At 35.8% G+C, this 13613-nt stretch overlaps 1 protein-coding gene across 1 annotated transcript in view; it reads left to right on the top strand.

Moving 5' to 3' along the window:
- The window catches only part of LOC140158811 (prickle planar cell polarity protein 3-like), a 125911-nt gene extending 113264 nt beyond the window's left edge, over positions 1–12647 (top strand). The window contains 3 exon segments of the mRNA XM_072182036.1: positions 3855–4058; positions 5863–6816; positions 6819–12647. Coding sequence (XP_072038137.1) covers positions 3855–4058; positions 5863–6816; positions 6819–7139 — 1479 coding nt within the window. The 3' untranslated portion in view covers positions 7140–12647.
- Positions 12648–13613: the final 966 nt, after the last annotated feature.

The following is a 13613-nucleotide window of genomic DNA, read 5'->3' as shown; positions in this document are numbered from 1 at the left end:
GTTGAGTGATGGTGATGTTATATGAAAAATGTTCAGAATGCAAAAATAACATCTTGATGAGAAGAGTTGTCATTTTAAGATATGATACATAGAGATATGATACATAGAGCTTCAATATTCATCTCTCTTGCAATGGTCTCAATTTCAAGTTGAACTTGAGATGTGTTACTACCATACATAATTGATGAAGCAGTATAAATAAATATGGTGAACATACAGAGCAGCTCATCTTACTCAGAGTTACTGAAGGGCAACTATATCTTTTGGTTTTTACAATCCTTTTTATCAAACCCAAGGGTGATACTCTGTCCAGAATGGCAAAAGAATATTGTTGGTTTAAGGCAAAAACATGATCTTTTTTCATCACAAATGAGAGAGCCTTGGTGTATGTAGCAAGCAAATATGAAAATGTATATTTTATGCCCTTCAGTGGATAGTAATGGATTTAGAACTGCTGGACCAACTACCATTGCAGGACATTAAAGGTGCCCTAAATTTTTTTCCCAGAAATGCTTCCAAACATTGCATTCTGTAATTTAATTTAATAGCACACTTATCAAATGGGGTGGGGCACATTTTTGTAAAAACAAAAAGTGTATGTGAGTTTTTATGCTCCAGTGTTGCAGGATTACCCGTAATGTCCAAATGAATCTGGATATGCGCAATAGATTTGCTCAGGTAGCATACATAGATATATCGATTCAGATTGAGCTGGTCTAGATTGGTCTAGCTTGGTCTAGTTTAAGAACATTTTACAAGTTTATTTCTGAAAGAGACTTTTTTTTGCTTATGATTCTTTTCTTGTTATTGCAACTAAATATAAAAAGCTTGCACTACAGCCAACCACACCTGGGTTTTAATCACCAGGCCACTGTATCAAAATCAGCCATCAAAACCACAATTTCAATGACAATTGAACAAATAAAAGAAATTATTAAGTGCTCAAAGTGAGAAAAGTCATCATATTACAGTGGTAAATTTGATATCTCAAAGTGTGATCGGAAAAGGGGTGTCAAATTTGCCACGCAGGTGTAACTGAGTGGTCAGCATGTTGTCTATGAGGCTCGATAGGAAATGGTTTTGTAAAGACAACCTCAGATAACACACACATATAATGGATAAAAAGCCAGCTTAGCATTGAACAATTCTTTCAGATTTTTTCCACCTTTTCAATACTAATATTCAAATCAAGGTTCAATCAAGAAAACTGCTAAGGGCATTGCACAGAAGTAAATATGGAGACCTTATGCACAGCTGCAGTTGGTGCATGGTGTTAATCTTGATTCAATCTCGGTGTTGGGATTGGGATCTTGGGGTTGGACTGGAAGTAGTTAGGACAAGTTAAGATAAATGGAGGAGATATCGATCATGAAGTTACCGGTGTGATAGGTGGAGTTGTGGTGTTTAAATGGATGCCTAGCCTTGTGTATGATGCAGGCAGGTGTTTATTCAACAGCTGGAGTTGTCCGGTTTACAGTGGTATCCAAGTGACTGGGAAAATAGCTTTTTGAGCAGTGTGTCCTGTATCCATGACATTCAAATGATTTTCAAACATACCAATGTATGCCATAGGCTGCTGTCTCCTCAATTGTTTTGTAAAACGTAGCTTCAAAAGCACTTGCATCATGTAATGCAGGTACTGCAACTAAAGTTTTTTTGACTGATATATTAGGTCCTAGAAAATTGCCCCATTGGACATGTTGGAAAAAATGGGAGGGTATTCTAAAATAATTCCATCTGTTGTTGAAAGTACCTAGACTAGAGCTTACTATCTTGTGCAGTTTTGAAGCAGAGAAGGTTAAACATAAAGTGCTAGTTATGATTTTGCAATCATCAAAATAGCATCTTGTGTTCTCTGTAGAAATTTCTATTACCACAACATAATCAGCTGTATTACAGAAGTCAATTTTGACACACCTGAAAATAAAATAAAGTAAAACTAAAACATAATACTACATCCCACTACATATTCTTGTGTAAAATAATTGATCCCCAGTTTGATCAGAACTAACTACTCAGCCCAGATTTCCATTTCTCCTCTTAATATAAACTGAACCCAATATAATAGGTTTCTAATGGCAAAAGCAATTTGATTCTGTGTATGATACTCTACAAAGTCACAAAGCATTAGGGCCCATTTAAAAAGGAAACAAACAGAACAGCAAGTCAATGGTATTAGACAAGGGTACAGGTAGGTTGCAATATTGCAAGAGGAAAGAAAGATTGTCATCTAGACCTCCAATGCGCTAATACAAGTTTAATCTATGTGCCTCTAAGGCAAGTGTGTTGTGAAAGGATGATGGAGGGCGTACCTACCGTGTTCCTTACCAGCTGGAGTTTACACCCAATTACGCATACCCAAATCGCTACCATACAGATAGCCTCCCGCATGCATGTTTTTAAGAGTTTGGGATGTTCAACTTGAGAAATCTTTAGAATAAAATGGTGACATGGTTGGCTATAGTAAGCCAAATGAGACGTAGGCCTATCAAAGATGTGTCTCAACAACCACTGAATTTATACTTTGCATGTTTAGTCTGGTTTTGTAAAAGCATTTTATTTTTACATGTGATGCAATCAAGCAAAATCAGTCGGAACTTGGAAATATTGATTTTGAGATATAGCCAAAGAAAGAAAATATTTCATTTTGATTCCTGTTGTTTTGGAAACTCTTTAATTGCTCATATCTTTGGAACTGGTTGTTCAATTTCTGCAAAATACAGCTTTGTAAATGCTTTTTACTATCCTATAAGAAACTGAAAATTCAATATTTCTGAGTTCCGACTGATTTTGCTTGAACGCATCACATATTTGAACTGTGGTCATGAAAATATTCAGCCCTCAGGTGTGACACAAGAGTGTTGAAAATATAGTGGGCAACTGAATACTCAAATTGTAGGAAGAAAATGGTATAATATATGTAATCAACATGTTTATGTGATAAACTAGTGTCATTTTTCACAATCTCAAGTTCTCAACTTTTTATCTACAAAAAGAAAGTTGAAGTTTTGTTCAAGAACAGCCACATCATCAATCTAAACAATACCAAGTGAGGCTCATTTGCTTTGTGATGTCAAACTTGTAAACCATCCATGCAATATACAGGATTGACTGCAGACATTTTAATACCTATTTAATAAGTCAAGTAACCTTTGACAATCCGGGATTATCATAATTAGTGGGATAAGATTGTTTAATTCCTCCGTAACCTCAGGCAGCCTGTGATACTTCGTCTCTCGTTTGGATATAGCTGCCCTTGACATTGCTATGCATTAAGCATCTTAAGTAGATCATCTACTTACAAGAAATTTAAAAGAAAATGGCAAAAGACAATAAGAAGTGAATGCAGTCATTTACATGATGGAGTAGGTTTATCAGATGATGGCTTTGTCCTTTTACACCTGCTTAAGATTCAAGACTTTCTTTTTGTTCCATCAAGTTGTCACAAGTTTACACCTTAGTTGAAACTGGGGATCCATACACCACAGTTGGCATAAACCTTGAAGTCTGAAGGTCCAACAAGAGGGATCAGACTTTGAGCCTGATGAGACCAAGTTCTGGGTGTCCATGTGAAGTCCACTTTTCCCTGTTTGTGTTGATGAAAAGTTACCAAAAAATAATAATAATGGGTAGAGGAGGTCCTGGACTACAAAATAGCAACCAATAAGCCAAGAAAAAAATGTGTGCTTGTCCTCGCACACTTTGTGAAGGACAGGGTTGGTCGGTCAGATTTTTAATTTTAGTATATTTTAATTTTAAAAGAAAAAAAAACTAAATAGGTGTGAATTATTACACAAGTTGCAGGAACTTTGTCTAACAATCACAATTGTTTTTGTCTATTTGTTTCCTTCTAGTGTGGCAATGCCATATGTGGTGGTGACATGTCAGTATCTGCATCAAGAGCTGGTCACAATGCATGCTGGCATCCTTCCTGTTTTGTCTGCTGTGTCTGCAAGGAACTCTTAGTAGATCTAATCTACTTCTACAAGGATAATAAGGTGTATTGCGGTAGACATCATGCAGAGTCTCTCAAGCCAAGATGTGCTGCCTGTGATGAGGTAAACCGCAAACTCAACATTAATGTTTTTAACGATTGTTTGATGGGAATTCATTCTATTTGAATCTATTTTTGGTGGCATTCCTTTTTACAATTTCAAGCTGATATACAGCTCTACATCTGATGAATATTGCATATCAGCATTAAACTGTAACAAGGAATGTCACAAAAAATGGATTTGATAGTATGAATTCCCATCAAACAGTTGTGATTAACAGTCCAGATGAACCTAATGATACATAGTCAATACTTTATACACAATTTTTATTAAATAATTTGCACACTTTGAAGCAAAATAAGAAATATTATATATGTTAAACAAAATATGAAAGACATTTCTTTGAAGGAAAAAAAAAATATACAAATATGATAAAAGACATATATTCAAAGTTTCCTATTTGCAAAATATTCAGGGGAAAAAAAGCTTTTTATATTTTCATTATAATGACTTTTTGCTCTCTGGTAAAACCTTTTAAAAATACATTTAGTCAAAATATACTTTTGCCTTTTATATCCTTCCTTGATTTTTTCCCAACTTTGTAATATTGCAACTAATGCAGTTCTATCACTTTGATTTGCTCCAAATTATCATTAATTAGTCGCTTACTAAGTGTCTTGAGAAAATATATCTTCCCTTTTCCAGGCTACAGTCTGTTACTACTATGATTGACAGGTAGAAAATGGCTAGGAGCAAATCCAATCCTAATCATATTATATATGGCTATTTTCATAATTAAAGGTTCAGGGCAATGTCATCTTTTTGAAAATACAGTTTTTTGGATAAATTTAAAAGAACAGGAAAAGAACATGACACAATTCAGAAACATTCTAATGTTCTTCATTTGATTGCTGAGTTCGTGAAAAATAGTGGTCATTTTGCTAAAAAAGAAAAACAGGATCCTCCCAATATTAGCAATAAATGCAATACTTCCTGGCCAAAAATTTCGCGTGACCATAACGGTGAAATAATCTTGTCCAACCTTCTTAAATGTCCAATTAAAACCTCTCTAGCCACCAGCCATTTTCTTCCACAATAATTATTGCATTTACATATCAAAGGACTGACCAAATTCCACAGGGATGCCCAGTGCAACTAGGGAATATTGTAATAGTGTTTTCTCTTAAACAGTGCATCTTATTTCTCCCATTTTACTTTCTGGTGTAATTGGATTAGTAGTGCTACTTTAGCCAATGTCCATTTGGTTTAAAGTAAATAGGATTGGTAGTGGGTTATTCACCTACTGCTTTTCCTTTATCTCCTTCTTTTCTACTTTTCTTTTTTCAATTAAAATCCTCGGTATCGTTTTGCTACCTGAACTGTTCCTGTACAAGCCAAATATAGCCGTATGAATGATATGAAGACTTGAATGAATCGCTCTCTCTTGCTCCTACTGGAAGCATAGAGCCTTTCAGTCTAGTATTTGCATATGTTTTGTGAAAAAGAAGATGTGTGCATTTGCTGTAGGCCCGGCTGTAGGATGTCTTTAGGGGCATATTCAGTTTTGGGTATCTTGGAAACCCATTTGAAATAGCGCAATAGATTGCAAGGGTTTCAGATATGTAGGGGGTCTTGAGAGTGTCTCAATTTGAAAGTAATGCCCTGTTGGATTTTGCAGTGGCAGATTTGAATTGTGTACTAAAGGGCAATTTGTCTGTACGCTGGTGACGTAAATGCACCAATTCCAATCTGCCACTGTGAAATTCAACATGGTGTTACTCCCAACTTGAGACAAGACACACTATATAGCCTAACTAGCTTGTGGGTAGACAAATAAACTAAAATTGATGTTTTCTTTCTGTTTCAGATTATCTTTGCTGATGAGTGCACAGAAGCAGAGGGCCGTAGCTGGCATATGAAACATTTCTGCTGCTTTGAATGTGACGCTCAACTCGGAGGTCAACGATACATCATGCGTGAAGGACGTCCATACTGTTGTCACTGTTTTGAAACTATGTTCGCAGAATATTGCGACGCTTGTGGGGAAGCCATTGGTGTTGACCAAGGACAAATGTCGCATGAAGGCCAACATTGGCATGCAACACAGAAATGCTTCTCATGTTGTACATGTGGAAAGTCTCTCTTGGGCCATCCGTTCTTGCCAAAACACGGACTCATATACTGCAGCAGTGCTTGCAGTCGAGGCGAAGTAGCCAGAGGAGAGGTAGAAACAGAAAAACTGGAATCGGCAAGAAGTCGGAAACCGATCCACGTCCAAGATTTAAATTTAGACAATTTATCAGTTGCTACTGCTGAGGAGCGAGAAGTTGAATCAGGGCGTGCGGTGCATAGATCACGGAACTTATCAAGACGATCTCTGCCTGATTTAAGACAACAGCAGAGAAACGCAGCTGAAGATAGAAGGCGTAGCAGCATGAGAACAGCTCAAGAGAGACGAAAAGCAAGTGGGTCATCTCAAAGCCTTGCAACAAGGCAAGAGAAGCAAGAACGTAAGCAAGACCCATTTGAGTCACGGTTTGTTGATGGTCGACAAAGTGAGAAGGCGAATAGGCGGAGAACATCAAGTGAAATCAGGACTGCCACCAATACAATCGGTGGGTCTAGGCAAGATATGAAACCTAGACAAGCAAATGTAATGGAATCCACGATAGATCAGAAACGCAAAGCAGTCCCCACAGGAACGGCTATGCAAATAAACAGAATCAATATAAAAAGGACCGTGCTAGATCAGACAATGCCAGTCACTATGGTACTCAACCCAGAAATCGTGGCTCTCCTAGCAGGCCGACTATGCCACATTTTGATCGCAGCGTAGAAGCGTATCACTCTGAACGTGTGACCGGCAAGTCGTTTTCAGAAATCGCATTACAGAATCAACATTCGGACAGATACAGGCAGAGAAGACACACAGGTGAATATGAGGACTATTACTCAAGCTCATCTTCATCTGATGATGAGTACGATGATTACTTATACCAAAGAGGCAACAGCATGGTAGGATCTAGGATTAAATATGTAGAAACATACAGAGCAAGACCTCACATGCAAAGATCACAAAGTCATGGCAGTAAGTTAAAATCAAAGTCAAAGAAAAAGAAAAATAAGAATTGTATAGTATCATAGAGTGGTCATTAAATTATTTCTAAGCATATCAATATTTAATTAATGTATGGGCTGTGTAAAAATAAACATACTTGTTTCGACACATGTCATGATAATACAGCCTTGCTACTTTAGTGATATCCGTTTAAAGATAAAAGTTGTTAATATCCATTTTTAAAAGCATAAAAGTGTACAAAGTATACTCAATACTAATGATATTATCTTGGATGAACAGATTTATATGTGTTGGGTAGAGACATCAAAAGTAGTTCTAAAACTGGTCAACAACAGTGATTTTGAACTGAATATTAAAAAAAAAAAAACCATTTCAACATCAATAAACACTAGAGAAACATCAGTCAGTCTACCAACAGCATTACACCGCTGATAACGGAAAATGGTTTCTTTGAATTATTCGGTTAAAAAAGTGAGTGTTGTTGACCAGTTTTAAAACTGCTTTTGATGGTATCTTAATTTGTTTTTGGCTGATGATAAACTAGACCTATACCATTTTTCACCCTGATGTGGCAGTGACGTCAGTACGCATTTCATTAGGCGCAGCTTTAAGTAGAAGTAGACGCTCAAAGTGCTGGCGTACACACACGTTTAAAGATGCCGCAAGATGCGTGCAAGAAACAGCTGCCTCAACACATTGACGTCACTGCCACATCTGGGTGAAAAATGGTATAGTCGCTAGAGCTGAGTGTGATCACTAGTATAACAGCAACAATGAGCATGCCAAATGAGGGCACTATTCATACACAATGGACAGACTGTATGTATCTTGGTAAATTTATGTGGACAGTTTGAGAAGAGAAAAACTCTGAATCTCAAATATTATGAACAAGATCAATTGAAACTTTTTGATTGCAGTATACTTTAGAGTGTAGTACTGCATCACTCAATTTTACATATATTTTCCAGTTTTTCTTTCTTTAGTTGTAAACGTGTGTGTATTTGATCAGCTCATCATGTTTGTAAATTTATACATTTTATTGCAAGTAAAAGTTGCACACACATAATTAAGTTCAAAAAGCCTGGCTGTATGATTCAGTGAATTACCGAAACCTTATAAATTCTTCAGCCTAAAAAATCTCAATGTCATTTACTTGATTCATTAACTGCTAATGATCAGGTATTGTATTCTCTTGTGCAAGTCAATGCCTGACCCAGTGTGTTATACAAAACCATCCAATGCATCAGTGAGCTAACACAGATAATTATCTATACCAACCTCAATTATCACCCATTTTCAGCCTGAGTACTAATTTGTACAGGCTGTGATTAGGTAGACATTGTGGTTAATAGTGTTGTAACACTGTGCACCTGTTTAGCAGCTCACCTGTTGCTAAGTTAATAAGTAATTTGTAAGCATTACAGAATCAACAAAAGGAAGACAGAGTTAGTCCAACAATAAGAAACGTTGCCAACCATCCATATGTTTCAAACAATCACAAACAATGTGATGATGACAATTAAGTGCAAATTTAGGCTGAGTAAATCTATATGAATTGATGAGTTATTGCAACTCCACTTGGTAATTTGTAATCAATTGTCTTCTATATATTAGGAAAACAAGATTTTTTTATCGCAACATACTCTCCTCATACTGGCAATATGGGTAACATGTTAGGTGGCCTGGTACAATAATTGATCAAAACTGTATTTTCGTATAAGACTACTTGGAAAGTCAGATGTGATGTTGGTAGTTTTTAGATGAAGTGTGATTTTATTGAACAAATTGAGTTATTTGCATTTATCTCCAATTTGTACCATTTGACATTTTGCCCTTTTAAATGCTGAACTCACTTTACTTAATTGTTCGACATTTTGAAATATTAATTATTTTTGAAGTTGACAGGTATACAACAAAATAGCAGTCTTGATCAATTATTGTCACGGTCCAGCGTGTTGTTCTGAATCTAAATCATGTAAACAGATAATCAATTACTTGATTTTAATGGTAAAATGTCTTGTCATGTAAGTTGACTGAAACTTGGTTACACAAGACTCTCAACCCATTATAAGTGCCCACATTTTAAGTCACTTAATCCATATAACTTTATGCTGGGTTTGTACAATTAAATTCAGCCTTAATCAATTTGTTGCAAGTTTGCATGAAATTAAGCTAATGGTTTACCAAAGTTATCTACAACCAAATTTAAATGAAATCTTGTGAGTACTCGTAAAGATATATTATGAATATGAAAACCGATCTTTGTCCGTAACCTCTGTACCTGTAACTTGAAAGTAATTGTGCCAATTTAACACAAAGCAAAACTTGTATACGCAATTTTTTTTCTATTGTAAAACTTGTACCATATATTTTGCCAGATGTATATATCTAAAAAGTAACAACAAAGCATGTTAATTATTACATATAATTCCATTGGAATTGAAGCATGTGTGGTGATGGAATGTATTCAAATTATGTTGTTCTACATTTTCTTTTTCTGTATAAAGTCTAGATTGTATGTGTATGCAGTAGCCAAAGCATTGTATTTAAATCAAATATTTGGAGATTATATTTGGCAATTTAAGTAATTGCTCTTTTTTGTATAGTATGTCTTATAATGTTACAAATTGAAAAGTATTGTGTACATTTTATAAAATTTGATTTGTCATGCATGGATGTTGCATACTGTCAAATTCTGCAGTTTGTGAAAACCTTGTTGTGCAACAATAGGAATTAGGGGATTAAGAGAAATAGACCCACTCAGGGTTCAGAAAACATTTATATTTGAAGAATATAGGCGGCTCTACTATTTGGCTTATATTGAAACTTTAATATAGTAACTTCACATTCAAGATCAAGATATTAAACTTGTGCAAAGTCAACACTATATAACGAGATGCATATTTGAGTTTTAAGTCAGTATATTCACAAAAGAATTTAAAAAGCAACTTTGCAGTGTTACCTGAATTCAAAATGTTACATTTTTTTCTGGCATATCTCAATTTAGAAATCGGGGTTTGCTTGAAAAGAGATTAATAATATGCGACCAATCTGTAATCATAACACATGCTTGTTAACATGTCTATCCAAATAAGACATCTTTACAAGACAACATTTCTATTTGGGTTAAAGAAACGTGTACTGACAGATGAGGATGTTTGAGTTCCAATGATAGGGTGCCTCTCAGTCATAGCATGTTTAAAGTCTTTATTGTTGCTCTCTACAAGCTGTGCATTCTTCCATATTAGCGTAGTTGAGAACCATAACAAAGTTTTCACAATTAAATTGAGGCAGTATGCAATATCTATGCAAATAATTATGCTTGTGCAGAATTTACCCATCGCTACAGAATTATTATACAAAAATAAATACTGCCGTGGCGTGGCTTCTATTTATTACCATATTGCCCAAGAAAATCATACAGGTACTTAGTGACCAAAGAAACGGGGAAACTTGGTACATTATTGTTAACTTTTCAAATCGTCCAATTGTCTTAACTTAACCAAAGTTGTGAAAATAATAGTAAAAATTTTCAAAGGGCACAAGTAATCAAATTATAGGATGTGCAAGTAAATCATTATGGAGAGTGCTTGCAGGTATAACTGACAGGTTTAAGAACTTGCACTCATTGCAACAACTTTTAGAAGTTTGAACCATTTGTGATGAGTCATACAAGAATGTTGGCACGTACAATTGCATGATGCTGGTGTGAAAGTTTGATTACAAAATGTGTTGAAAGGTACCTACCTGTGGAAAGTGCTTTCCTGTGAAGAATCAGGAGCAGCTTACTACCTTTGTATTATGTTCAATAACTACCTGTTACTCTCCTCGGGCAATTCTGAATCACAAGAGATGATTCATAACCATACACAATACTTATATTAGTTCATAATGCTGTAATGCGGTTATTGGAACTAATGTACCCAAGTAAGCTAATCATGTCACTGTTGATTTTAATGTACCCAAATAAGATTATCATTTCAAGTAGCTATTCAGAGCTATGTGTATCTTAATAACCACTGATTCTGTACGGTATTCGCTGTCGAAGTGACGTCAATAGATGAATACAATTTTTGAATAGATCGCCCTGCACTACAAGCAGGTTGCACTCATCACTTGTGTATGTCTGCAATCATAGATTGAATACAATACCGCTCTTTTCAAAGATACTAATCTTACAGGTGCGAGTGATCAGAATGTCTTTGACATATATGGTTCAATGCATAGGTACCAAGTGAACGTTGTAGTGCAGGACGATCTATTCAAAAATTCTATTCATCTATTGCTATGGTAGTTAATCCGATTATTACGTCACTTAGACAGCGAATATGTTTTGTACACATCGATTCCTCGTAACTTGGTTTTGTACTACCTCACATGCTGTGAATACCAGCATGGTGTAAAGGCAGTGTATGCAAATGAATATTGCATTGTCCAGAGATGGGCCAATGAATTAAATCTCTCCTTTCAGCAAGGCTATGCCTATTATGTGTAAATCAATTTGCTGTAGAAGTAGTGATGGGGCAGGATTAGTTACCATACCAATGGCTTTACACTATTTTTGAATGCATGACCCTGCACTATAAGTAGGTTGCACTGTGTATGTGTGCAGTGATATATTGATAACATGCCACTCTTTTCAAAGACACTAATCTTACAGGTGCGAGTGATCAGCTTGATGTGAAAAGTCTATAGAATCCAGTTCCTTATCCCTGTTCTTTGATGTGCAATGAAGATGAACAGCATAACGTCTAGCGCAGGGCAATATTTAAAAATAGTGAAAACCCATTGCTTTGGTAATTAATGCTGCTACAATACTACTACTACAGTGAATTGGAATGGTGTATGTACTTGAATATTAACTATACTCTGTTTGCCTTCCTCGAGTCAGTAAAATTAAATCAAATTTTGAGATTTTCTCAAAAACTGTTAATTTTTGTAGGAATCTGTTATGTTAGTTGAATTCCTTGCATCATTTCCTTTTTGAAAATGTATACTTTTATATACTTCTCATCGTTACATTTAAAGATACAATAAAAAACAATATCAAAATTACTGACTCGAGGAAGTTATACAGACTATAGTTTTGATCAGCAGAATCAGGGCTCAATTTGCCCACCTGTTATCATGAAATAGCTCCCACTTAGCCTCTTGTATAACATGACCGGGCGCTTCTTACTATCTTCTGGCAATAAGTTTCAATTAGAGAATAAAGGTATTGTTTTTAGCCGCTGTCGTGTATCTATCATCTCCTATAACACGGGTGACATCATTTTAAGTAAAACAAAGGCCCAGCCCTATTCAAACCCTGCTATATTTTCATTTGCTTTACACCCGGTGCGCCGCCACTGGGTGAAGTACCCAGTAAGATACAAGGAATCGGGCTCATATTTGTACTCTGTGTCCAAAGAACTTGGTCAGGAATTCTGTGAGAGTATGATCCTGCCAGGGATCTGGTTCCAGAGAATTTATATATGTATTACTATTGCTAATAACATTCTACATTTACTATGTTAAGAAGATTGATTTTATATATGAATTTTATGAATTGATTATGAAGTTCACTATTTAATGTATTCTTTATTGTACTTAATTATGAATTGATCAAAGAAAATGAATAGAACTGAATGTATTTGATTGAGAATAAGCTTCTATCCTCAATCCTGTATGTGTTTCTTTGGTGACAGGTAGAAAACCCCCTTGTTGATTAATTTAACCTTTGTTACAGAGAGACATTATATTTCAAAGAACAGGTACTTATCAGCAGTGTTCGAATTGAGGAAAAATAAATGGTTGTCCCACGGACAACCAGATTACAATTTCTGGTTGTCCGTCTTAAGTTTTTGGTTGTCCGTAGGCCTACAAAGGTGACTTTTGGCTACAGATTTATGGTTGTCCGGCGGACAACCGAATCAGTATTTTTGGTTGTCCGGCGACTTTTTAGTTGTCCCGGGCGAACGGACAACCACAATTTCGAACGCTGCTTATCAGGCTATTCCTGTTGACAATTACACCACCTTACAGAAAACATCACCTTAAGGGGGTACTACACCCCTGGCCAATTTTGTGCCTATTTTTGCATTTTTCTCAAAAATTATAGCGCATTGGTGACAAGTAGGATATGTATATTATAGGGGCAAGAACTACAACTACTGCACTGAAAATTCAGCTACTCAAGGCAAGTAGTTATTGATTTATTGATCAAATATTGGTTTTCCCTCATTTTTGACTGTAACTCCACAACTGTTGTCTGTGCTGAAATAAAATATCCAGTGTAGCAGTTGTAGTCCTTGCCCCTATAATATACATATCTTACTTGTCACCAATGCTCTATAATTTTTGAGAAAAATGCAAAAATAGGCACAAAATTGGGCAGGGGTGTAGTACCCCCTTAACTGAATGGGTGACTCCATTTGAGATCTACACCCCCAGTGTGGGAGATTAAGATCAAGTCTTCCATAGGGGGTGTTTGGAATAACCTGGAATAGCCAACTATTCAAAAGATATCATGTGCAAATTTGATGTACATTGACGTTTGC

Source organism: Amphiura filiformis, chromosome 8, assembly GCF_039555335.1.
Source record: "Amphiura filiformis chromosome 8, Afil_fr2py, whole genome shotgun sequence".
In the NCBI taxonomy this organism is placed as follows: Eukaryota; Metazoa; Echinodermata; class Ophiuroidea; order Amphilepidida; family Amphiuridae; genus Amphiura; species Amphiura filiformis.
Note: the sequence above shows the minus strand (reverse complement) of the source record. Positions and strands in the feature narration are given on the sequence as shown.